This window comes from Staurois parvus, unplaced genomic scaffold, assembly GCF_062004578.1.
Source record: "Staurois parvus isolate SC_StPar_1 unplaced genomic scaffold, SC_StPar_1.0 ptg000086l, whole genome shotgun sequence".
NCBI classification, from domain to species: Eukaryota; Metazoa; Chordata; class Amphibia; order Anura; family Ranidae; genus Staurois; species Staurois parvus.
In genome coordinates, this window is record NW_028317882.1 from 14,793,633 (window position 1) to 14,821,011 (window position 27,379).

Below are 27,379 nucleotides of genomic sequence, written 5' to 3' on the forward strand. Positions count from 1 at the left end.
AACCCCTTATTAAAATCAGCCCCAATTAACGTATTCTCCCCCTTCTCCCCCAAGCACATTTTTCTCTGTTGATTTTATTTCTATATTTAAACATTAATGCAAAATGTTTTCATTCTTATTTGTTTGTTGTTCTTCCTTATTTTTATTGTGATAAAATCTATGCAAAATTAAAAAAAAGTCTTTATTACATATATATATATATATATATATATATATATAAATCACAGAACTGTGTGTATAAAAATAAATATATATATATAGTGTGTGTGTATATATGTATATGTAATATATATATATTCACTTGCTACTGCATGTACACACTGAGTAGGTCTTATTCTATGAGGCTGCATGTATGCATACATTGTTTTGTGCTAGGAGTGTGCTGCACAGCACACTCCCAGCACAGGGATTGGGCTCTCACTAACATCCCAACAATTGGGAACCAGAAATCCAGAGAGAGAAAGAGATACATTGTATCAAATATTGTCCTACCAGAATATTCCTTGTCAAAGTGTGGGGGTGGAAACTGTCTGCACTGGGGAAACTGTGTGGCAGTAGGTTTCCTAAAGAGTTTCATCTTTTCTCCCCTTATTTCAAATTCAAGAATCAGGTCTAAAAAAGTGACCTTAACAGAACCATACAAACTTGTAAGTCTAAAGTAAATTAGTTCCAAACTCACCACAAAATCCCTAACTTCCTACATGGAGCCTGGCCACCAAATCATGACATCATCGCTGAACCTGTACCAGATTAAAATCCTGCATAGGTACAACAGCAAGGATGCACCATCGAGCAGCCAATTTTTCCATTCCCCAAGATACTTATTGGCATATGCTGGGGCACCCCTAGTGAGGGTGAAATACTGTCCATCAACCAAATTTGTTATGTGTTAAAAGAAATCCAAGAAGAATAAAAAAAAACATTTGGTATGTTTCTTGTGTATTGCTCTTGCCTGTAATGTTCTACAACCTGCAATCCCTGTTGCTGTGGAATAGAAGAATAAAGAGCTTCTATGTACAAATTGAAATAAAGAGTATGCTCAGGGACTGCAATGTCATATGGAAGAATAAGCAAATGTGAAGTGTCTCTCACATAACTGGGAAGGTTTAAGACAAATGTCTGTAGAGTACATTCTATGAATTCACTAATCCTCTCTGTAAAGGAAACCCAACCCAAGATGATAGGCCTCTTAGATGGATCCCTGACAGATTCATGCACTTTAGGTAGCCCGTAAAGCACATATTTTTGTCAATGATACTCTTTCCTTGTGGAAAAGTATCTTTTATCACAAACATAACCTTTTTATCTGATTCTTTGTTTACACATGAAATCCTTCAATACCAGGTATTGCTTTTCAGAATTGTTTGATACATAGAACCATCCTTGTCTGCAGTCTTCATTTCTGTCTCTGGATTCCTCTGTAATGCTGTTCTTTCAGTTGCACTCAAATTATCCCTAAAATTACAATTCAGTTGTTTAATATATTGTGTAAACTACACCTAAGAAAACACACTAAATAAATACACCTTTTACTGCAGACAAGGAGCACATTTATTGGATTTTTGTCCCATTTAGACTAGTGATGTTTGTCAGTTGGTCAGTCTAGGTCCCTGGGTATCCTCTGGCTTTTAGGACCAGATCCAAAGTTAGATAAAAAAAAAATCTTCTGAGTTCTATATATGTTGTTTCTCACAGAGATCAACAAGGTCCCAGAAGGTCTGATATTCTCATTGGTTCAAATCTGACCAGTCCTTAATCCCAAGGATTCGTTACATTTTTAGCATGAAATGCTTGCAGCACGAGTCTGTGAGCAGAAACATAAACATCAATTGACCCAAAGCAGTAATGTACATGATTGGTCTACTGTAATACTATCCCCACTCCTTTCTGCATATATTGCCTGATAGTATTTTTTTTCTTAATTGTACATTGAAGGACATGGGAGGTACTTAGGTACATGGGGTAAATATGGTTATACAGCTGCCTTTCAGGAATTTTGACACTGTCAAAAAAGCTATAAGGAGGAACCAGTATAACCCTTCCCACTCCCAGTATGCTGGTATCCATACTTTTTTCTGCTTTTTATTAGGACTTTGTTTTTCCAAGATTCTGTGGTTGCTACAGAGCAACTAGGGGCCATTTTGAAGCGTCTGGACAAGCTGATCCTTGGCATAGCCAGGGTGGCTGACCTGGTTTCCATTATGAGGAGGAATTGAGTCAGCCACTAATGTGTCTTCTGGGCACTGGACTCTGCATTAGGCACTATTCTAGCCCTTGGTGTAACATGTAAATCAGCAGAGTGTTTTACTGGTTGGGAGGCTGCAGTGCATCTGTCTTGTGGAACCCTGTCATTAAAGACCCTAAGGGAGTATACTCACTGGGGGGTCAAAAGCTGTTGGATGTGGCTTGTCCCCTGGATCCTGCCTAGCTTCTTCATTTGCTTGGGGCATTACAGGACCATTGCTGAAGTGAGGACTTTGCCCTTATGTGAACTTGGTTGTACTTTAACTGCTCCTCGAGTCCCTACTGTGCACGTGTCTAGATCTGGAAGAGCTTACATAGCCTACATCTAAGGTTTCCAGCTTGGGTTCCCTTAAAAGTACCCAACCTGTTTCAGTCTACTGTTCACTTATTATTGCAACTTGTTTTGTACAGTGATTGACCTAATCCAGAAAAAAGTCTTTACTGGTCACATACTGGTGACATCGGCAGGATAGTGACACTGCCGTTCATCACACTTCTCAGAAAACTGCAGAAAACTAGAAGGGGAAAATGATACAAGAACAGTCACTCTGAATAAGGAGGGAGAGCAGCAATGCCTGGTCTTTTGTTAAAGAAGTCCCATGCATAAAGTCAAAATGTTCATGCCGGTTTATTGCAAACATTTTTAGTTCAGTGATTTATATTAAATAGTTAAGTAGAGTGACCTAGACATTCAAAATATACAAGTAGATTCAGAGAGATAATGTAATAAAGTATATTGTAACATATGGTATACCTCTGAAAGCATTAATGTACAGTATCATAATTGGATATCAAGTACACAAGGTTCCAGAGTATTATACAGAATAGTGAACATTTCCCATTGTAACATGGTTATAGTTAGAAAGGGGAACGTAAAAACAGCCAGAGGGACTAGTGAAATGAGAAAAGTCAGGAGAGCCGGGAGGCAAGGGCAACCTGAACTGTGGCAGCATCTCTAGGAAGGCAGTTGGAGAACCAAGGGTACCATATTGATGTGTATTTTTCCATCATCTCCGATAGCCTCACCTTGATTTTTTTCATGGAGCATAGTTTGGGTAACTAATGACCTGACTGCCACTTCAGGGATGAGTGTAGATTTCCATGCCTTCGCTATAGTTTTTGTAGCTGCTGTAAAATTGCATGAATTTTAAACAAATACATAAAGTACATCTAGGTATATTGTAAATAAGAATACACATGCCTCATATTTGTATGCCATATGGCTGGCTGTATGTTATAATAGTCACTAAAGACTTGATAGTAAGTGTGTGTTTGTGTGTGTTTTCTTATTGCTAATGGTGTATTTTTTTTTCTTTGCTTGCTGTATGATTTCACAGAAGTGCCCTGCAGATGCCGTACCTTTCAGAAATGTGCAATGTGCTGTCTACAATAACAGACCAATACCAGGTTCATCTGAGAAAACATACAACTGGGTGCCATTTTATGGAGGTATCATTACAACATTATTGCCATTAATAAAGCTTAAACTGTTACTAAACCCACAACAGTAAAATCAGTCTATATATGCAGTAAAGCATGCTTGTTCTATGCTCTGTGGAACCGGGTTAATCCTCTGCATTGTGTAAAAAGGCTGTTTGATCCTGACTTCTCTGATCCTCCCCTTCTTCCAGTGTCTCCCCTTATCTCCTGATAAGATATTGTAGTAGCAGTTCCTGTTAAAACTCCGGACACAAACTTGAAGAAAACAAGCTTTATTAACCAGCTGGGACTTAGCAAGGACTAATGTCTGCAAGCTAAGTGTCTTCAAAAGCATCTTACATGGTGTATATACCAACAATTACGTCATAATGCATATATTTCCTCTTCACTTGTTCTACTTTTAAAAAACATTCTAAGCAGTATACAGAGTATAATCTTTGCGATTTGCACATTTAGCTAACAGATTGTTCCACAGGAAATGAGGGGGAGAAAGCGAGCTGATGGCTTGGTTCTGCAAACAGATGTTTTAGAAACCTTAAAGTTTAAAGGGGAACTCTGCAATATTTGGATGCTGCCACAATTTATCATGTGGAGACACTCTGCACATGCTCAGTTTAGTGCTAGAGAATTATTTTTTTCTTGGGAGAATGCATGTGATCAGCACAGGGATAATCGGCACTGTCCAGACAGAGGTCAGGGGTTTTTGCATCCTCCTAGAGCAGAAAGAAAACTCCTCCTGCAAGCTTTAACCAGTGCTCAGCTGGACAGCGATAGAAGTCACAAGACTGCTCTAAATGCTGATGAGAAAAGGTATTTAGCAGTTTACATTTACTAAAATAATTGCATTTCCATGTTCTGTGTACTGTGGGAGATCAGATATAGTGAATGCAGGGTCCTGGGTTTAGTAACACTTTAATATCCCATGACAGTTTCTGATTAGGTAATGTATGATGCTTTTTCCATTGTTTAAAATTCTTCATTACAATAGTAACACCATAGTTCTAACCTGGATAGGTACAGGCCAGAATGCAGATATTTATACTATTTATGATGGTGTGGTTCATTTGCTAAATTGAATAGATGCATAACTTTTTCCATCATCATTACACAACAAGCTGTGTCTGCTCTGCTGGTTTCATACACTTTATGCTTCTGCAGGTTGGGGCACCTGAAAAACACATTGCCAGTGACAAACTCATACTGGAGCGCCTTCCACTCATCTCTGTTGAATCGCTTCCGAACGCTTTTGAATTTCATTTAATAGCTACTGTATGTGCAAACAAAGAAGCAACATCTCAGTGGCCTGTTAGCAAGGGAATAATTCCATAGAGATAGGCAAGTGATCTCTTAGAGATCTTAAACCTGGTGAAAACTCCATGTGACATAGTATTAATGCCTATGGGTTTCTTCCATTGCAGTCAATGCATCATGCACAGTGTTGCGATACCATTCATTTTCAATGGCACTCTAAATATACAAAAGAAAGACCTCTATGTTGCAGTACAACACAATGTAGCCCTCAACCCTGTATTGTGGTGCACTGTGTCAGGAAAAATAGTGCAGGAGCATTTTCTGGTGTGTTGGCAGCTTATTAGAATAATTGGATTGCCTTAATGCAATTCATGTTAATGCATGACATAAAGCACCTTACGCAATGGTTTCCTTTAGGACAGAGTCTCTTTATCACACCGTTAAGTGGATAATTAAATCAAAAAAGTTAGAAATTCTGTAAGGTTTACCTTGACTTCTTGCTCTGGTGGCAACAAAAAATAAATGGAAATCTCACCACTGTTTTTCCTGAAAAAGGAAAGGGAGCTATCCTAAAAGGCAAACCTGGCAAAAGGGATCTACATTGGGATTGCCCCCTTAGTTTGGGCAGTTTTTTCTTTTCACTGTCTGTCACATCATTAGGAAAGGGAGTGAAAAAATAATCTCAGTGGGGATAAAGGAAGAAATAAAAAAAAAAGTGAAACATTTTCTACACTCTACCTAAATATTGTCAAAATATGTTTTCTGAAGTTTCACTTTATGATCATTATTTTAAAAGTCTTATCTCTATTTATTTTAAATCCTGTTCGTCTTTTAGAACTAGAAAAAGATTAGTATTGGAATTACTATATTATTAAAATGTGTGATAATAATGAATAATTATCATAGTCATGTCAAATATATAATTAATTTCAGCTTCCAATGCCTGTGATTTAAACTGTTTGGCTGTTGGATATAACTTTTATTATACCTTTGGGCGAGTACTTGATGGGACCAGCTGTGGAGAAGACTCTGTCGGTACCTGCATCAGCGGCAAATGCCTGGTAATAATCTTTACATTTGTTTTACAAGTTGATATAAAAAGACAAGAATTTATATAGAAAACGGTTACAATCTTGGGGCTTTGCATTTATTTTTTTCTTTGGGGGAGGGGATTCTTCTTATAGTGGTTGGGATTGTTGAATGAGGTACCTTTTAGGTTTCCAGACATTCTACACCCTTTTGTGGACTTGGTAAAGTTCCTTAAATGCACAAATAAAGGAGATATTTAAACACAAAGTTATACATTTTTAGTGCAATCACTATACTGGATTTCAAGTCACACCTCTTTTTAAAAATATGTTATCTCAAAAGCAAAACATATTTACTAAAGATAATATTTTCCCAAGTTCCCTTACATTCTAGGTGGATGATCTTAGTTGGTAATGCCATAATTAGTGCTGTTTTTTTGCAATATGCAGCTTGTGCCTTATGCAGGGGCGGACTGACCATTTGGAAACTCGGGCACTGCCCGAGGGCCCGGGGTCAGTAGGGGGCCCCATGAGATGCCCCTGGTACCTTTTTCATAGGCTTTTTTGAGTTTGGGCAAGGACACAGGGGCCCCATGAACCCCTATTGCTCAGGGGGTCCATGAGTTGTCAGTCTGCCCCTGGCCTTATGCACAAGATAATATAGCCTATGCAGGATCCATTTCGAGATCCAGAGAGAGCAATCCTTGTGGAAGCAACAATAAATATCTACTCTCCTCTATCCCTTCCCTCCCTTTCCATAAGCACTATATATCTCATAGGAACTCTAAAGTCCCCATGTATATGAGAAAAGTAGGTGAATCAACTTATCAATGTTCACCAAAAACTAAAAATATTTTGGATAGACTAGGTCTTTTTAAAAAATGTTGTCAGTTATTTTTAGCTCCACATATAAGAGATCAGCTTGCTGCAAATAATCTTTATTCATATACAATAATATTTACAAACAAATGTGTTTTTTCATGTATAGTTTTAGTGATATACAATTAGTGCATGAGGGCAGGACAGCTGTTAGAAATCACGGGGCCCCATACAGCCAACCTGACAGTTATGAATGAAGAAAGTCAGCAATCGGTACTGATCACTCATTGTGCTCATTCAGGAAAGGAAGGGGCTGGTAAATGTAACATGTTTACTGGACCCTTCCCCCACTCTCCATCCTGAAGGATCTCATTGTGTGCTTTCAGCTGCTTGTGGAAAGAAGAGGAGGGAAGCCAGCTTCACTACAGGGGTGGGCACATGGGGGGGCCTGGGCAGCAGCGGGAAATGTATGGTGCACAGGGAGGGTGATGGGTGGAGTTGGGGCAATTACTGGAGCCAATCCCCTGTATGGTTCTCTCAGCAGCAGCTGAAAGCTAGTGGGAGGGAGAGGTGAAGAGACCAGATTTCAGCTGCTGCAGAGAAAGCAATACAGGGGATCGCTTACAGTAACCCCCCCCCCCCCCCACACCATGCCAATCACCTTTCTCACCCACATCAGTCGCCTGGTCCCCCCTGCTGGCCTAGGCTCCATACAGGAGGACTGGTGGTACCCCCTTATCCACGGCCCTGCATGGGGCCGTAAATACTTACTGTTTAGCAGTGCTACACAATGGCTGTACTTTACTGCTCCTTCTCACAATGCCTGTGCCACTCCACCGAAACAACCTAATAATCCTTATGGGGCTGATATCATATCCCTGTAGTTATGATACAAGGAGACAGAGTAACTGCAGTGCAATCCTTCCTCTAGTGGATAATCTACATATCACTATTCAATTTTTTTTAACACATTTTTTGGGGACTGTACAGTGTATAACACACATTTGGTGATTTAACAATATTGCAACTATTTTTTGGATAGCACAGGGTATAGCACACATTTGGTGTTACATTTTGGATTTGTCTCATTAGGTATCACATTATAGGTGCAGTGTAATAGTTGTGTATATATATGTAAAAGTGATTTATATTCTGAATAGTGCTGCTTTTAGGTGAGCATGAATGTTTTAAACAGCAGACCTTGCTTTTAAATATACTGCTCAAAAAAATTAAAGAAACACTTTGAAAATACATCAGATCTCAATGGGGAAATATATCATGCTGGATATCTATACTGATATGGACTGGGTAATGTGTTAGGAATGTAAGGATGCCACATCGTTGTTTGGAAATGAAAATTATCAACTTACAGAGGACTGAATTCAAAGACACCCCAAAAATCAAAGTGAAAAAATTATGCAGTCCATTAGTCAATTTTGCTGAAATTTCATTGCAGCAATTCAAAATGGTACTCAGTAGTTTGTATGGCCCCCACGTGCTTGTATGCATGCCTGACAACGTTGGAGCATGCTCCTAATGAGGCAAATGATGGTGTCCTGGGATATTTCCTCACAGATCTGGACCAGGGCATCACTGAGCTCCTGGACTGTCTGAGGTGTAACCTGGAGGTGTAAAACCATTCCTGTTTTGGGGATTGTCTCATTGTTGCCCATCTAGTGCACCTGTTGTTAATTTCAATAACACCAAAGCAGCTAAAACTGATTAACAACCCCCTCTGCTACTTAACTGACCAGATCAATAACCCAGGAGTTTAATTGACTTGATGCTATACTCTGATTAAAAAGTGTTCCTTTAATTTTTTTGAGCAGTTTAAAAAGTCTTTTAATTGTTGTCTCACCCTTCCTTTGCTGAGGCATTGAATAAAAGTTAGAGAGAACACTATTGAAAAAAAAAGATAATATACTTACAGTAAAGGAAATAAATATTTGATCCCCTGCTGATTTTGAATGTTTGCCCACTCACATAGTTACATAGTTAGTCTGGCTGAAAAAAGACAAAAGTCCATCCAGTTTAACCATGAAAAAAAAAAAAAAACGTTATTATCCTATACCCATAGTTGATCCAGAGGAAGGCAAAAAAAAACCCAGCAGAGCATGATCCAATTTCTTTTCCTCCAGATGTAAAGAGTGCCCCCTTGTCCTCTGTGATGACCTCAGGGTGAATAGCTCAACACCAAGTTCACTATATGAACCTAAAATAGTTAAATTGTAAGCGAGCACTAGATCATAAAAGCAGCTAATGCACTAAAAGGAAAAACCATATGCCTTCAAATAAATATATAAAAATAGTGCAGCGCTCGAGGTGATAAAACGAATAACTCCTATGAGAAATGCACAAGGACTAGAAGTACGTTTAAACCATAAATATCTAAGATACTTGATAAATTCACCAGAAATAAAAGTTTACAAGAAATAAATATCACAAGAAATAAAATCTCTCCAAGAAATGTATTAAATACCTTCTTCAGCTCTGTGTATACAAAGGAGCATGGGGGAGCTCTTGTCCATAATGGGCATGGTATTGACACAGCTCCAGATGATCCACATTGGCTCACAACTCATATGATCCAGAATTATTTAGACAGAATAAAGGTGAATAAAGCATCTGGACCGGATGGCATACACCCACGGGTCATTAAAGAATTGAGCCCTGTCATTTCAAAGCCATTGTTTCTAATTTTTAGGGACTCTTTAATGACTGGCATAGTACCACTGGATTGGTGTAAGGCCAGTGTGGTGCCTATATTTAAAAAGGGATCAAAATCTTTACCAAGTAACTATAGACCTGTTAATTTAACTTCTATAGTTGGGAAGATACTGGAAAGTTTAATAAAAGACCACATAGATGAGTTCTTGCTGAAAAAAAATATTTTAAGTAACAGACAGCATGGATTCATGAAAGACAGAAGTTATCAAACAATTCTGATTTCTTGAGGGGGTGAGCAAAACCTTGGACAGAGGTGTGGCGGTGGACGTGATATACTTGGATTTAGCAAAAGCGTTTGACACAGTTCCCCACACACGGCTAATGTGTAAGGTAAAGTCTACAGGCTTGGGAAAAATCGGTATGTAAATGGTTGAAAAACTGGCTAAAAGATCATATTCAGAGAGTAGTGGTTAATGATTCATACTCTGAATGGTCTAGGGTTGTCAGTGGTGTACCCCAAGGTTCAGTGTGGGACCCTTACTTTTTAATATATTTATAAATGATATAGTGTCTGGGATTAAAAATCCCATTTCAGTCTTTGCAGATGAAACCAAGCTCTGCAGTGGAATAACGTCCTTACAGGATGTCTCCAATTTACAAGCTGACCTCAATGCACTGTTTAATTGGGCAACTATGTGGCAAATGAGGTTTAATGTTGATAAATGTAAGGTTATGCACTTGGGGGCTAAGAATATGCATTCATCATACATACTAGGGGGAGTACAACTGGGGGAATCAATGGTGGAGAAGGATCTGGGGGTTCTGGTAGATCACAAGCTTAATAATGGCATGCAATGCCAAGCTGTGGTTTCCAAAGCCAGCAAAATCTTCTCTTGTATTAAGAGGTATAGACTCCAGAGAGAGAGATCATTTTACCCCTGTACAAATCATTAGTAAGACCTCATCTGGAATATGCAGTTCAGTTTGGGGCACCAATTCACAAACACAACATTGGGGAACTGGAGAAAGTACAGAGAAGGGCAACCAAACTGATAAGAGGCATGGAGGAGCTCAGCTATGAGGAAAGATTAGAGGAACTGAATTTATTCTCTCTTGGCAAGAGGAGATTAAGGGGGGATATGATCAACATGTATAAATACATCAGTGGTTCATATAGTGAACTCGGTGTTGAGCTATTCACCCTGAGGTCATCACAGAGGACAAGGGGGCATGCTTTATGTCTGGAGGAAAAGAGATTTAATCTCCAAATACGGAAAGGTTTCTTCACAGTGAGAGCTGAAATGTGGAATAGACTCCCTCAAGTGTTGGTTCTGGCCAGCTCAGTGGATTGCTTTAAAAACGGCCTGGATTATTTCCTAGATACACAGAATATAACTGGATACTAACATTTATAGGTAAAGTTGATCCAGGGAATATTCAACTGCCTCTCAGGGAATCAAGAAGGAATTTTTTTCCCTGCAGGAGCAAATTGGATCATGTTTTGCTGGGTTTTTTTTTGCCTTCCTCTGGATCAATGGTGGGTAAAGGATTATACATTTTTTTTTGGTTGAACTGGATGGACTTTTGTTTTTTTTTCAGCCAGACTAACTATGTAACTATGTAACCAGTGGTGTACAAAATGCCTCCACATTGCCATATTGCATTAAACTTTCAAAACATTTTAGAAAATGAAAGTGCTATTAGATTTAAATGGAAAGGTAATTTTAATAACATTTCATTACAAAATGGCTTGTGTAGCAATTTTGTATGCTATAATAATATTCTTATTATTATTGCAAATGTGGGGTTATCTTTAAGTGCTCATTCAGATGGTCTTTGAGACCTGTCCTCAGTACTGAGCTGCTTTTTTTTTTTTTTTATTCGGTCACCCGCTCCTGCCCACATGTCAAATTTTGACATATGTATGTGTCTGTGGCATCTGCATTCACTTCTGGCTACTGATGAGTAGCTGATCTGTTAGTAAAATGGGGTTGATGTACTAAAACTTCCGAGTGCAAAATCTGGTGCAGCTTTGCATGTTAGCCAATCAGCTTCTAACTTCAGCTTGTTCAATTAAGCTTAGACAAAAAAAAAATGGAAACTGATTGGTTTTTACAGTATGCAGAGCTGCACCAGATTTTGAACTCTCTAGTTTTAGTAAATTGGTCCCAATGTGTACAATTTACAGAAGTTAAACAGGGCATTGACTGTTTTTTGGGTTTACTTGAATGTTTTGACCTAAATCAATTTGTTTGCATCCCTATACATATCAAAGGACACACCCTGAACCATATCATTGCTAATGGTTCTTTTGTCTTTGACTGCTCTTCCTTTGACTTAGGACTCTCTGCTGACCTAGCTATTCTTTTCAATCTGGAATTAGCAGCTTCTAACACCTCCCTGTCTCAATCTGTTAATTATCATAACTGGGGTACTATTGATCAGCAAGTTGTGCTATCTCAGTTACATAACCACCTGGCTTTAAATAACCTATTTGAACCCCTTCAGCCTGGTTTTTGGCAACTTCACAGAACAGAAATCGTCTTGGTCAAAGTCACTGCCAACCTTCTGTTAGCTTCTGATTCTGGCTCACTAACTATTCTTATGCTACTGAATCTAAGTTCTGCCTTTGACACTGTAGACCACAACCTTTTACTCTATTGCTTTTTTGATGTCTCAGAATTGGCTCTGAAATGGATTAATTCATATCTTACTGATCGCTATCTCTTTGTTTCTCTTTCGGATTTCAGACTGAAGTCGGTCCAGTTAAGTACGATGTTCCTCATGGCTCAATCTTGGGTCCCTTACTTTTTAGCATGTTTCTACTTGGCCAACTGCTTAGATCACATGGGCTCAATGATCAATTCTATGCTGACGACACTCAGATATACTTCCACACTAAACTGGATTCTACTTGGCTGCTTCTCTCCTATCTAACTGTATTTATGATCTAAAAACTTGGATGTTCCATAATTTTCTTCAATTAAACTGTGACAAGAATGAAGTCCTGCTTATTGGCACCCCCCCCCCCCCCCATAAATTGTGTTTGGCCAGTACTGGAAGCTTATCTATCGTTGGCACTGTACTTGATCTTCAGTCTAAATTGAAAAATCTAGAGGTGATATTTGATGCTAGCTTAACCTTTGGTCCACATGTACAAAATGTTGTCAGAACATCTTTTTCCAGCTCCGCTGCGTCCTATGCTATCATACACTGTAGCTGAAAAGCTGATCCATACATTTGTGTTCTCCTGACTTGACTATTGCAATGCATATCGCATTTACTTTAAGATCCTCTTGCTCACTTATAAGGCTCCTTATGGCTTGGTACCCCGTTATCTGTCTGAAGTTTTATCAACTTACCCCCTAGTGATCTCCGCTCCTCAAATGGTCTTCTGTATGTCCACCCTACTCACCTACACTTGATGGGAGACAGAGCCTTTTCCTGCTATGCTGCAAAATTCTGGAATTCACTTCCAAGGAACATCAGAGAGTCATCTTCTCTAAACTCATTCAAATCAAATCTAAAAACTTTTTTTTAGACAAGCCTTCACTTAATGGTCCCTTTTTTACTTTGTTTTATCCCGTGTATTTTTTGTTTGTTTTCTTTGTAAAGCGCTTTTGAGAAGCTACCTTTTTAAAGGTGCTATATAAAATAAAGTTTATTATTATCATCAACAACTCTCACCCAGCACCCTGACCTCCTTATAGCATACCACCTTGGAATGGAACATTCAGCGGATTTGAAAGATTCCCCCCCCCCACATACTGCATTCTTCTTCCCCACCTACCTCCCTTTCTTTTTGTAGTTGATTTTCTCTTTGTTGACCACACACACCATTACCTACCAGACAAATTTAGGACTTACAAAACTATGTACTGTAAGTGACACTGTAGCCTGGCCTCCTCATACCAAAGTTCTCCTCTTCACAGGCGGTATAAACTCTCTAACTTTAGAACACATCTGGTCTCAATTCAATTCTATATTAATGTCTACAGTACACTGTTTTCATGATTACATGTTACTTATTGTTCTTGACTGAAAATTGTATTGACAGTAAAAACAAGGATCACTATATCAACAATAATTTAACTAGCAAGGTGAATTGAGCCTCTTGTCAATTCTGCATGTGCTCTTATTTTACAGACAGCAGGCTGTGATGGTGTTCTGGGATCTGGGGAGACTGTTGACTCATGTGGAAGTTGCGGTGGCAAGAAAGACTCCTGCATTTTTATCTGGAATGTTTTCCGGGACCCTTATCCCTCTACAGGTTATGTTGTTTTTTGCACACTTATTTGCCTAAACTAGGTAGGTTATGGTTTGGGAATGACTGACAATAAACATAGAACTTTATATTGATATAGCATTAAAAGAAATCTTAAATCATTCTGAAATATAACTGAAAAAGTTATGACTCACTGGGTCAAGGAACAATTCTTTCAATGCCTGCAGGCTGTAAAAACAAATCTATCAAGCCAGAGAGAGAAAATTACAGCTGTGAAACTTGGTAATTCGATAGCAGTTAATTATTAAAGCATTTTCAGTTGTGGGTGACCTATGTTCTTTAGCATGGCCAGAATTAACACTTAGACACTTAGAAATACTAACTGGAATCATTGCTTTAAGTCCAAGTCCAGGCAACTAATAAATTATCTCTGGCACTGGAAGTGCGCCTGCATTGCGAGATTTAATTGCTTGTTTAGGTCTACGGAAAAAAAATTATTTATTTACCCAATTCACCACTCCTCCATACAGCTAGACCAGCCCCTAACCCCTTCTCTTCCACACTACAGTGGTCTAGGATCCTGACATCATCAAGACCAAAGCAGGGTTCATCATACCATGATCCATTCCTGATGTGTTGATGTTGAAAGGAATAGTCCACCATCTGAGTTTGGGGGAGTGCCATCTGCCAGTGGAGTAGGGGATTAGGTGAGTAAAAGTATTTCTTCCCCCCTAGCCAAACCTGCAATTAACCCTTGTAGTGCAGGCGTAGCCCCATAGCAAGAGATCATTTTACTGGAGTTGGGCTTTGGGTTGGGTTTAACATAAAGTGTTGGTGCTATTGATAAGAACAGACCCACAACTTGGCACATACTGAAAGCTGCTTCAGATACGCACGGGCAACTGCTTTTTAGTATTCTAAAAGCAATTATGCATTGTTTACTGAAAGAGTATTTTTAACACTTGCCCAGGAAATGTGTTCATATCAAATCATAAATCATGTAAACCTATTTTCTATTTTTTTTTTTTTTTTTTTACTTTCTAACTTCATTTTAAAATTTACTTTTAGGGTTCTTTCAATACAAAAATGTAACACGGATTCCAGCTGGTGCTTTACATATTAAGGTGAAAGACCAAAGCCGCAATATTTTGGGTAAAAACAGAATATGTTTACATACTGTACATTATAAATATATTGTATAATATTTAAATAAATAAATTAGAAATTGGCTTTTACTCGTCAGTTGCCAGCTTTCTTTACTTATTATACAAAGTTTACACAGTATATTGTCAACCTGCAAGTAAGGAGCATTTGATCTGCATGGCCTTTAGGGACGTCTCTTTGGACCAACCTTTGATTCCATTACCAAAGATACTACTGGTGGCAAAAGCAATTATCTTCTCCAGCGAAAGAAGCCCGAGGCACAGACTTGGAAAGTTAATCCCTTGCCGGAGACTAAGAAATGTTCTCTTCATTATGCCACTATGCAACCTCCACATCCAGACCTTTTAAGCTTGGCTCCCAGTCCTCTGACAAGGTCTGGTGTTGAAAGTCTACTAACCCTCAGACAAACCTTCCTCTGCATAAGGATGTGCCCCCACTTTCTTTTGCAAACATTTGGATGGCTTTTATCTCAAATGCTTTGATATAGGAGGTGGCTTCCAAGGGCTATAAGCTAGAGTTTTGCTCCCTCCCCCATCGTCACTTTCCTACCTCCTATCTTTCTGTACCACTGCACAGAAAATCAGCTCTCCATTGATTCCTCTTGGGTCTTCTGGATAAAAGTGTCACTTCTTTAGTTTCTGTTGCCAAATGGTTTCAAGGGATTTAATCCAACCTGTTCATGGTTCCTAAACTCAAAGCGGGCATCCACCCCATCTTGGATATCAAAGCATTGAATGTCTTCGTTTGGGATCAGAAGTTCTGCATGGAATCTGAGAGGTCTGTCACTGCCTTCATTCAGCAAGAACACTTTCTGGTTTCTGAGGACATCAAGGTTGTAAACATGCATGTCCCAATATTTCTATTGCAGCATTTCCTGCGCTTTACTGTGTGTCCTCTGCACATTCCATTTGGCTTCTTGTCTGCACCTTGTGCTGGCCCCAGTGCTAGCACTTCTACATTTCTTGTGGCATCCCCATAGTGGGAACAGTCAGTGCAGGCTTTGACAGACAATGTGGCCTTGATCGCCCAGACATTACAACAGCTTAGATACCTGTAGATCCTGAACCTCAGAAATCTGACTCCAGCTGGGCAACACCACGGTAGTGGCATACAGTGAAGACCAGACATCTCGCTGTGGCAAATGGACTATTATCTGGGTTGAGCTCCAGCCTTGTCTTCCATTTAAATTTCAGGCATGGACAATTGATAGGCAGAATTTCTCAGCTGTCAGCATCTGCACCCAGGGGAGTGATTAATACACCCAGAATTATTCCAGGATCTGTGTCACAGGTGGGTAGCCTGTTCCAGCTTCAGGTGTACGGTCAGGTGGTCCTCTGACCTGCAGGCAGTCCCAGTTCTTCTGCTGTTTTAACTTGTGCCTGTAAGCATTTGTTTGCTATATTGCGTCCTTCTCCCTCAGTTGAACTGCTTTTGTTGTCTTGAGGGTTAAAGATTATCTGTATGCCTTGATCCTGTATCCCTTAAAGAACTAGAAGGAAAAAAGGATTTTTGAGCTCACCGTAATATCCTTTCCTTTTACCTTGTCCAGGTTCGACCCCTCTGTGTTTATGATTATGCTGTCAGTAGGGCTTTACTATAAAACTGAGGCATGCTAGTAGTGGAAGGAGTTATCCTTGGCTGGCCTACAGTTTTTTTTTTTAGCATCTGACAGTGTCCAATACCCTTGTAGGTTGCAGTATAACCCTAAGTTTATAGATTTTCTGTGTCCCTCAATGGACTCCCGTAAAAGGATTTTACAGTGAGTATAAAATTCTTATTTTTGTCAAAGTTTCCTTTTCTGCCTGTGTGTTTCCTTTTGTTCCTGAATAGTTAGATAGCCTCACAATTCTAAATTGTGTATTCAGTCTGACATTCTCTCTTTAAAGGGAAAATCAGCTGTTTTTGATCAATTTTATGTAACTTGGTTTTTTTTATGTTTTAAGTTGTTGTTTTGTTTTATTTTTTTTATTTTTTGTTATCTGTATACAGTCTTTGTTTTATAAAAAAAAAACATTTAATACATAAAGGTTCACAGAGCACCATGAGTTAGGTAAAGAGACAGTCTATCAGTTTCTGCCTGTGGTACAGAACAATTTCTGTGATTGAAGCTAAGCTATACAGTAAGGAAGGAATCCCTGCCCTGATGTCTTTTTCACTTGTGTGTATACATTTCAGTTTGAGCATTTGATTTCTATAAACAACGGGCTTCTTTCATCACAGAAAAAAAGTGTCTTTTAAGCATGATAAAGACCATACAATTTGAATTGATGGCTCTAAAAGACAATGTTCCATTTTAAACCCCTTTGCGCTGGCTGCCTCCCGACCCTTTAAGGGTTCTAAAAGCCAGGAGGTGGAGAAGGGCCTTTGGGTCATGTGATCGCTGTGATTGGCTGTTACAGCGGTCACATGTTTGGAAAGCTCCCGATCGCAAGTATGGATTGGGAGCTTACCGATCACCACCTGCTACTGTGCTGGGAGCTTGCAGGGAGCGTGCTCTCAGCACAGTTAGTAGTTAACAAGGCCACATATATGCGGCCTCTCTGCATTAAGGCCCACACACTGAGCAGCTGCATATATGCATGTGGCGGGCGTCAAAAGGTTAATATTCACTGATTCATGTTTACCTAAAAACAAATTTGTAAAAAAATTTATTTTTTAAACTTGACCATCACTAAAACAAAAATTAAACATTCCCTTTAAAATCTGCCTTTTTTTCTGTACAAATTTTATGTCAAGCCAAACCTGTTAAATGTTCTAAAAAAATAGGAACCCTTTCTGTCTAATGTTCATGTATTGTACAGTTCTGCATATTGAGCTGCCACTTCCATATTTGCCTTAGCCCTGATGAGCCTGAGCAAGGGTTATGAGATCAATGGAAATTGGGCCATGTCCAGGCCAGGAGTTTACAGGGTAGCAGGTACAGAGGTTCGTTATGGTCATAATGGCAGTCATGAGTTCCTAGAAGCACCAGGACCTACAAATGAGGACTTATATATTCTGGTGAGAAGCCTTCTTCACTATTTATTTCTACTGAACCATACAATCATAGTAGTTGCAGTATGCACACTAGCCTTTGACCTACAATCTACTTACAATACCATTTTCAGGTTCTCTTTCAGGTGCAGAACCCAGGCATTGAATATGAATACTGGCTACCAAAGGACAAGTACTTTAGCATCCAGAGGGATTCACAAATACAAGCTCCACAGCATCCCAAGGATTCAGCTTTGGATGCCTGGGTACGTACGCCTGCATCTGGGAGTGATGGAAACACAATGGAGACAGAAAAAAAGCTAGATGATCCTTCCAATGTAAAAACAGGTACCTCAATAACACTTTCATTTATACAGACCTTCATATTGTTTATATAATGAATATACACATAACAGTGTATTGAACGAACACAACAAATAGTATAGTGCAAGCCACTTTTTCTTGAAGCTGGACATCAGGCAAACTGCTAAATATATTGATAAATTATACTGTATAAGGAAGCTGTTTTACTCACCAAAGGACTTGTCTTTCTGCCCATTTAGTTCTGAAATTAAAACTGCTCTACCACCAGGAAAGTGCTGTCTGAGAGGGAAGGAGACCTGATGTTTTTTCTAAACTGAAGTTGAATAATTCCTACAGGTCTCCTCCCAGGCCCCAGCCTGGCACTGGGAAGTAAGGCTGGCCATAGAGGATTAATTTATCCACTCAACTGAGGTGGGTAGAGGAATCCTCCCCACTGAGTCATTGTATTGTGACAGCAGGGACTTTCTGCTATCAGAATACACTGATAAGCAGCTGCTGCCTATTGGCTGCAGCTGCTGATCAAGGAAATTTTTTCAACAAGGTCATTAGACAGAAATTGATGGATAAGTCTATTTCTGTCGAGCAGGAGTGGCCACACATCTTCGGGTTCCCGATGAACCAGTTGAATTTTGATCCATCTATGGGCAGCTTAACAGATTCCCTACCGTGCTATACCCGAAAGACGGCTACAGCGCGTTTGTCTAGTTCTGGGAGGGCGTCCATGGACGTCCTCCCAGAACACACCCCCTGCGTGCCCCCTGCATGTCCTACAGACACAGCTGATCACATGATACAATAAATGGCCAATCACAGCGGCCTTATACCACGTGATCAGCTGTGTCCAATGACACAGCAGATATCCGTGTAAATACAGTTGCTCGTTATCGGCTGCACTTTCCTCACGCTGTCACAGCATGAGGAATGTACTGCCGATAACCAGCAATTGTCAGAGAAGTGATCGGCACTGATCATCAGTGCCCATCAGTGCCACCCACCTGTGCCCTGCAGTGCCACCCACCTGTGCCTAGCTGTGATTCATCAGTGCTACCCAGCAGTGCCACCCATCAATGTCCAGCAGTGCCACCAGTCAGTACCACCCATCAGTGCTGCCCATCAGTGCCAGCTCATGAGTGCCACCTATCAATGCCACCTATCAGTGCCCATCAGTGCTGCCTTCCGTGCCACCTCATCAGTGCTGCCTATCCATGCAGCCTCATCAACGCACATCAGTGAAGGAGAAAAATTACCTGTTTGCAAAATTTTATAGTAGGAACAAAAAAAACTTTATTTAAGTGCCTGGTAAGCAAGTGGTTAAAGGAGAAACAGCACACTGATAAGCTCATCTCTCTGTCATTCAGCTTTCTGCTTTTATCAGCATGTTCCTTGACAACATATGATTAGGTATTTTTGCTGCTTGTACATGAACCACTAGAGGCTGAAACCAAGGCAAATTTAGCTACATACACTGCTTGTATTTAGAAAAATATACTGTATATGATGATTTTTTAAAGCCAAATTGAACCCTCACTATTTATTACTGTAATGCAGTCAAGCTGCATAGGCAGTAATACATATGGGGCTCTTTTACTAACTGCTAGGTGCTTCAGCAAGGATGAACATGTGTTGGCAGCACATAGAATCAGCCGACAGCTCTTTGACACAAAGTATCAGCCTGGCTCTCCAGTGTTCTGACAATGCCCCTCCTAAATTACTGCCCCAAACAACAGCGATGCTGAGTGAGCCAGAGTTTTGTTCAGTCTGTCCCTACCTTCTATCTTGATAAGTAAAACACAGACTGGCAACTTGAGACTCATAGGCAAATATATCAGTGCTGAGATTCTGCCAGAAAATCAACCCTTCTGGAAGTGAGATGCCTCCTGAAATGCCTCCCCCCAGCCCCTACATAATCGTTTTTGCAGCAAGTACAAAAATATTCGGCACTGAATACTATGACATAATCAATAATGGTTAAAGGCTTACTTTTTATCAGCTTTCAGTACTAATCATTGAAGAATTTTGAACTTGTAGCAGAAAATTTGATGGTGTAGAGACTAGGGGGTATGGCACTGTAGGCAACCCAAAAGTTTGAGGATCTGACACCCTGCAAGTGTTGAATTTGTGTCAGAAATACACACTGGTATGTTTGCTTTGGAGCATAAAATTGCTCTAGCAGCATGTACACTATTTGTTAACTGCAAGTGGTAAATATGAAACAAATACAAAAATATATGCAGTGTTACCCCTGCATGAGCCACTTGGTTTGTTGGGTCTTCTAATTTCTGCCTCGACTCCTGAAGCCACTCAGTCTCCACTGACACACTTGGTTACTCACACCTGTGTAGCTTAAGCATGATTATTCTACCACACAAAGAAAATAGACCACACGCAACCTGAGGATTAATAAGGTGAATGCATTATTGAAGGGTAAGCAAATGCAATGCATAGAACAAATAAACAGGACAACAGAATATGTTAGTTTAACTGATGGGCAGGTTAGCCTCACCTATGGCCATTAACTTGTGATGAAATAAGGCTAACCCCATTACACTAGTCTATACAGTATCTGCAAGAATAGCATAAAGGAAAGCTCATTGTATTTCTTTGCAATAGCTACTTAAACAATGTTCCTAGGTGCGCTCAACACATACAGCCCTAATAGCGGATGGGTATATGCGCTGCTGGCAAAGGAATACTCCTGGTGCTGGTTAAAATACCTGGCACCTAATTGTCGAGATTAGCCAACTGTTGTTGGGGCCCTTCGGAAAGGAGGTGCATGTAAAGTTGTCCCTTTAAAGCAATTGAAAGCTAATGGGCTGTTAAGTACGGATCAGTCTTTATGCCATCTTTGGGCAGTAAGGGATTAAGCTCTGTAGTTTCACTCACCACTCCCAGTATGCAATGGGTCAGTTCCAGTACACCTGGCGATCAATTGTCCTAGAAGTCTTAGACCTCATGATCAGGCTCTCTCTGATGCAGTTTCACACGGAAATAGGTCTCGCCAGCTCAGGTTCTAAGACACAGTGGCTCTCTCATTCTGGTGCTCACAGGTGCTGGTCTGTATGTAAGCAAGCACAGCAAAGGTCTACATGTACTGGCTATCCCACATATGGCTGGTATTCTGTGCAGACCCCAGCAAAGGTTTGCACTCTCTCCCTCTTCATGCTGTTCTCCCCGAACTCTGGTAATTTGCCTGGTAAAATACTGTATATCTCCTCTTGACACATGAAATCAGTGCTGGGCCAAGGTCATCCAGTGCCCAGGGCAAAGATGTCAAACAGCACCCCCCCACCCCCCATTCATGATGTGCAAGCTTAGGGGATCCTATATCCAGCAGTCACTCACTTCTTGTCAAAATCACTGCTGCTATCACTACTTCTGTCAGCCTTGTAACAAAATGAAGGTGCCCCTATCCCTACAGTAAACCATTGCGCCCAGGGCAGTCTCATCTCCTGCCAACCCCTTTTCTTGGCCCTGCAGGTAATCCTGGGTATTAAAGTCCTACAGTCAGTAGCCGTCATTCACCTGTTTTGTGCAGTGCCCCTTTACAGACTACATCTCCCAGAATCCATTGTGGCTGCATGATAAATCCTCTCTGCCACATATTGGTCTAAAGCCACTGCTGCTAGGCAGTAGAGGGGCAAGAGTGAGTGGGGGAGGACACACAGAGCCTGCCCCGAACAAAATGCAGCTTCTAGGGAGGGGATAAAAGCAGGCGTGAGACTCCTTAACTTGCAGCCCAGCGGTACAACGGTCCTGTCAAATAGAGCCCAGCAGTGGGAAGGTGAAGGAGGAGAATGGATGCAGGGATGCACAGCCCACTCCTCTGGCTGCAGCAGTACCTGGCTATATATATTTGTTCAGTACTAGTCTAATTTTTACATAATATCTGGCAGCCTAGGTTTAGAACAGTAATCCATTACACGCTAGGGAATTTTAATTTGACCCATTAAAAAAAATAAAATTACAGAACACATCTGTATATGTGGTTTGAATGGGTTCTAGTATGGTTTATTTTTCATGACTGATAGTTATGTTTCCTTGGTAATCTTTTTAAATTATGTTGTTGGGGAATTAAAATTTTCTGTTTTTTTTAAAGAAGGGTGTGAAAAGTGTGTACCATTCAAAAGAAAATCCCAAAGGAAGAAGCATTACTGCCAGAGTGATTTTGGTAAGAGCAAACATTGTAAAAACTAATTTTACAGTCATTTCCTTTCTATGAGTAATGTGGTCATAAACCATAATAATCATAAGGGTCAATGCTCTAAGCAGCATAAAGCATAAACTATTTTAGCTGCCTTTGTTATTTTCTCATTCATTATCAGAATTGAGATTTTTTTTTAACCCCTAAAAGCCTTTTTGTTTCATTATACTGGTATATACTGTATATACTATACTGTGTATATATACAGTATGTGTATATGTGTGTGTGTGTGTATATATATATATATATATATATATATATATATACCGTATTTTCCGGCGTATAAGACGACTGGGCGTATAAGACGACCCCCCTACTTTTCCTGTTAAAATATAGGCTTTGGGCTATACTCGCCGTATAAGACTACCCCCCTCTACCAACCAATCACGGCAAGCGATGTACCAGTATTTTCTGTGCACACTGCAAACAAAGCCTGCTTGGATTGGGTGGGTCAGCTCTCCCTGCCTGCCCAGCCCTCCCTGTCTCCAAGATGATCTGAGAACTGCCACAGTTATTAATATATAATAATTAATGTTAATTACCGTATTTCCTGCAAGGTACTGCCTAGCTGACGCTTCTGCACATGTCTTCGGCAGCAGTAGACGATCGCTGATCACCATTCCTCACAGAACTGCATGAGACGTCGGATGCAGCCGTTCAGTGCTCGATTGAGCTTGACTGAAACTGTGATATGCAGAGAAGGGATACACATCGGGTAGCGGCAAGAAGACGCTTCTGCACATGTCACAGTTTCAGTCAAGCTCAATCGAGCACTGAACGGCTGCATCTGACGTCTCATGCAGTTCTGCGAGGAATGGTGATCAGCGATCGTCTACTGCTGCCGAAGACATGCGCAGAAGCGTCAGCTCGGAAGTACAGGTAAGGTTTCAGCACAACACCCGGCGTATAAGACGACCCCCGACTTTGTAGAAGATTTCCAGGGGTTAAAAAGTCGTCTTATACGCCGGAAAATACGGTATATATTATACATACATACATACACACACACAGTGTGTGTTTGTGTATATATGTGTTTGTGTGTGTGTGTGTGTGTATATATATATATATATATATATATATATATATATATTATACACACATTATATACACATACTGTATAAGAAATATGGCAGTGAATACAGCAAGTACCCCATCAGGTGCACTTCTTGTCTCTAATTTGTAGGCTGGTACATACCTCCACTTGGTGTTTGGTTTAGTGAATAGAACGAATTTGACAAAAGTCTATTACAGTTGTATGATTATGGAGCAAACATTTTCATACAGCCATTACTAATAGAATTAAATGAAATTGCTAATTTTGAAATATAAATTATTTTGTGTGGATGACATATTTATTATCATTATTATTATTATTATTATTATACAGGATTTATATAGCACCATCAGTTTGCTCAGTGCTTTACAATATAACGGGAGACAATACAGCAACAATACAGTTCAATACAAGAGGGATAGGAGGGCCCTGCTCCTTGGAGCTTACAATCTAGGAGGGAGGGGCTAGTGGTACAAAAGGTAGTAACTGTGGGGGATGGACTGGTTGGAAGAGTAGAAGATTCCATTATTAGCTGAGGGCAGGATAGGCTTCCCTGAAGAGAGAGGTTTTCAGCGATCGCCTAAAAGTGAGCAGAGTAGGCAATAGTCTGATAAATTGGGGTAGAGAGTTCCAGAGGATGGGGGAAGCTCTGGAGAAGTCCTGGAGACAAGCATGGGAGGAGGAGACAAGTGAGCTAGAGAGTAGGAGGTCTTGTGAGGAGCGGAGAGTACGGTTTGGGTGATATTTAGAGACAAGATTGGTGATGTAATTTGGGGCAGAGTTATAAATGGCTTTATACGTTATTGTTAATGTTTTGAATTTTATCCATTGGGCAATGGGAAGCCAGTGGAGGGATTGGCAGAGAGGGGTGGCAGATACAGAACGGTTAGTAAGGTGGATGAGTCTGGCAGCAGAATTCATGATAGACTGAAGAGAGGATAGCCTGCGATTAGGTAGGTCAATGAGGAGGGAGTTACAATAGTCAAGGCGAGATATAACAAGGGAGTGAATAAGTTGCTTAGTGGTTTCCGAGGTTAGGAACGGGCGTATCTTGGAGATGTTGCGGTGGTGAAGTCTACAAGATTTTACAGTGAATGGATTTAGGACTTAAAGGACAGATGGGAGTCTAGGATTACACCTAGTACCCTGGCATGAGGGGAGGGACTGATGATTGGGTTATTGATCTTGATGTAGAAGTCAGGGGAGGGGGCATGGGCTGGGGGAATACTAAGAGCTCAGTTTTGGAAAGATTGAGTTTGAGGAAGTGGAGTGACATCCATGCCAATATGTCACTTAGTAGGTTAGTAATGCGAGAGGAGACTGAAGGGGTGAGGGGTAGAAACATTTGTGTGTCATCAGCATAGAGATGGTACTTAAAGCCATGGGAGTTTATCAAGTGACCAAGGGAGGAGGTGTAGATGGAGAAGAGAAGGGGTCCAAGGACAGAACCTTGAGGGACCCCTACAGAAAGAGGGAGTGAAGAGGAGGAGGCAGCGTTATAGGTAACGCTGAAGGAGCGCTGCGATAGGTAGGAGGAGAACTAGGAGAGAGCCAAGAGAGTGGAGTTTTTATTTGAGGAGGGGATGGTCAACAGTATCAAAAGCCGCAGAGAGGTCAAGTAGTAAGAGTACGGAGTAGTGTCCATTGGTTTTAGCTGTTAGTAGATCGTTAGTGAGTTTTAGTAGGGCAGTTTCTACATTATAATGTTAAATGCTATGAAGCAGTACTTTAATTCCACCAGAAATAGTACCTTTCTCTGCTATCCTCAAGCTAAAGGTATTTTAAAGTGTTAAATCTAGGCATAAGTAAAATTAACTAAATGCACTTTAGGTGAACAGCAATAGTCAGTGGGGTAGGTTAGGTGGTTTTAGGTGCATAAAAAAGCTCTTGAATGTTTTTCGGTGTGTTCTGAATGTTTTTAACTATATTATTGGGGTGTTTTTTTTTTGTTTGTTTTTTTAGATATTAGGTAAAAAAAAACACATTTCCAATGGTTAGCAACTTGAAACATTTAGAGACATTTCGCTTTTTTTATTTTCTTGGTGTATTTTGTTATTATGTGATGTTTAACATTACAATAAAAGTATACCAAAATAAAGTAAAAAATTAAAAGTGTACTGTCTTTTGAAAATTTTCAAGGACCCAGTGACTTTTTTTCTGTCCTCTAAATTAAAAAAATTCCTCAATTTCCTTTTGTTCATTTAGGGAATGTATTTTCTTTGCAGCATGCATGCATGATCAAACATGCTGTGATTAAAAAAAAAAAAGCAAAAAAGTATCATAAAAATAAATAACCTCCCAAAAATACACCAGTTCTGCAAGGCAAACTTGAAGGGCAATTTCATGGCAATTTTGTGGCAAAACCCGGTTTAAGTACAGCAGCAGGTGATAATATGCACATGCAGTAAATTAGTCTGGTCTGTGCAATAAAATTGTAATAAATTGAATTCACCCTTTTCAGCTGTAGACATTAGTAAATGATGGTTGGAAAATAAAATACTTTACACATTATGCTATAGGAGACTGTTCCAAATGTCTCTTTAAGAGTGCACCTTCCTATACATTAATCTTACAAAGATAGTACCAGGACAAAATATTCCACTTACAAACATGTTTGAATGCCTTGGGATCTCTGAATACAGGAGAAATGCAATATGCAAATATTGCTAAAATAGTGCTGATAGTTGTCCCACACCAGTAATTTGTGGTCTTAATGGGCCACTGATTAATAATGGGGTTGCTAGAAGGAACTTTCCAAGGAGAACCTAGAGCTGCAAACAAGGAAAAGTACAAACCAATGTCCCAGCTGACTGAAAACCTACTGTATGAGCCTTGGAGCCATAGATTACACTCACATTCAAAGTTATGTTCCCTCTTCCATATGACATTTACTAATGATTTGCCAAGGATTCACCCATAGTAACATAACATTTACTACAGCTTTACATTAATTAGTTTTTGAATGGTTTTACATTATGTGCCAATATATGCAGGTTTATCACAGCAGGCAAATTTACCTGACTTTGCCCGACTGTCATAAACAGACACCTTAATGTGACCCGTACATGTGTGTCAACAAATTCTAGAGCAGTTTTCTAGAAGTATGTTGACTAACAAGTCCAAATTCAACAATTATACTGCCATTACTTTAGTAAACACTGTGGGTTCCATTTTGAATATGAAGTATCCTGGGGTATTGAGCAATACACTGCTCAAAAAAATTAAAGGAACACTGTTTAATCAGAGTATAGCTTCAAGTCAATTTAAACTCCTGGGATATTGATCTGGTCAGTTAAGTAGCAGAGAGGGTTGTTAATCAGTTTCAGCTGCTTTGGTGTTAATGAAATTAACAACAGGTGCACTAGATGGGCAACAATGAGACGGCCCCCAAAATAGGAATGGTTATACAGGTGGAAGCTACTGACATTTGTTTCCCTACTCATCTTTTCTGCCTGTTTTTACTAGTTTTGCATTTGGCTAGGATCAGTGTCACTACTGGTAGCATGAGGCGATACCTGGACCCTACAGCAGTTGCACAGTCAGTCCAACTTCTCCAGGATGGCACTTCAATACATTCCATTGCTAGGTTTGCTGTGTCTCAAGAGCATGGAGGAGATTCCAGGAGACAGGCAGTTACTCTAGGAGAGCTGGGCAGGGCCCTAGAAGGTCCTTAACCCATCAGCAGGACCGGTATCTGCTCCATTGTGCAAGGAGGAACAAGATGAGCACTGCCAGAGCCCTACAAAATGACCTCCAGCAGGCCACTGGTGTGAATGTCTCTGACCAATCAGAAACAGACTTCATGAGGGTGGCCTGAGGGTCTTCTAGTGGGCCCTGTGCTCACTGCCCGGCACCATAGAGCTGGATGCCCTGTGCTTTTCACAGATGAGAGCAGGTTCACCTTGAACACGTGACAGATGTTCGAGGGTCTGGAGAAGCTGTATGCTGCCTGTAACATCGTTCAGCATGACCGCTTTGATGAGAGCCAG

The 27,379-nt window shown here is 40.2% G+C and overlaps 1 protein-coding gene across 5 annotated transcripts in view; it reads left to right on the plus strand.

Moving 5' to 3' along the window:
• The window catches only part of LOC149468555 (ADAMTS-like protein 5), a 36,336-nt gene that overhangs the window by 6,654 nt on the left and 2,303 nt on the right, over positions 1–27,379 (plus strand). For 4 of the 5 annotated variants that reach the window (XM_089670115.1, XM_089670112.1, XM_089670110.1 and 1 more), the window contains 7 exons: positions 3,582–3,693; positions 5,869–5,996; positions 13,596–13,719; positions 14,743–14,826; positions 17,678–17,838; positions 17,946–18,159; positions 22,232–22,303. In XM_089670115.1, coding sequence (XP_089526241.1) covers positions 3,582–3,693; positions 5,869–5,996; positions 13,596–13,719; positions 14,743–14,826; positions 17,678–17,838; positions 17,946–18,159; positions 22,232–22,303 — 895 coding nt within the window. The remainder of the gene's footprint in view (positions 1–3,581; positions 3,694–5,868; positions 5,997–13,595; positions 13,720–14,742; positions 14,827–17,677; positions 17,839–17,945; positions 18,160–22,231; positions 22,304–27,379) is intronic. The other variant, XM_089670114.1, reaches the window with a different exon arrangement.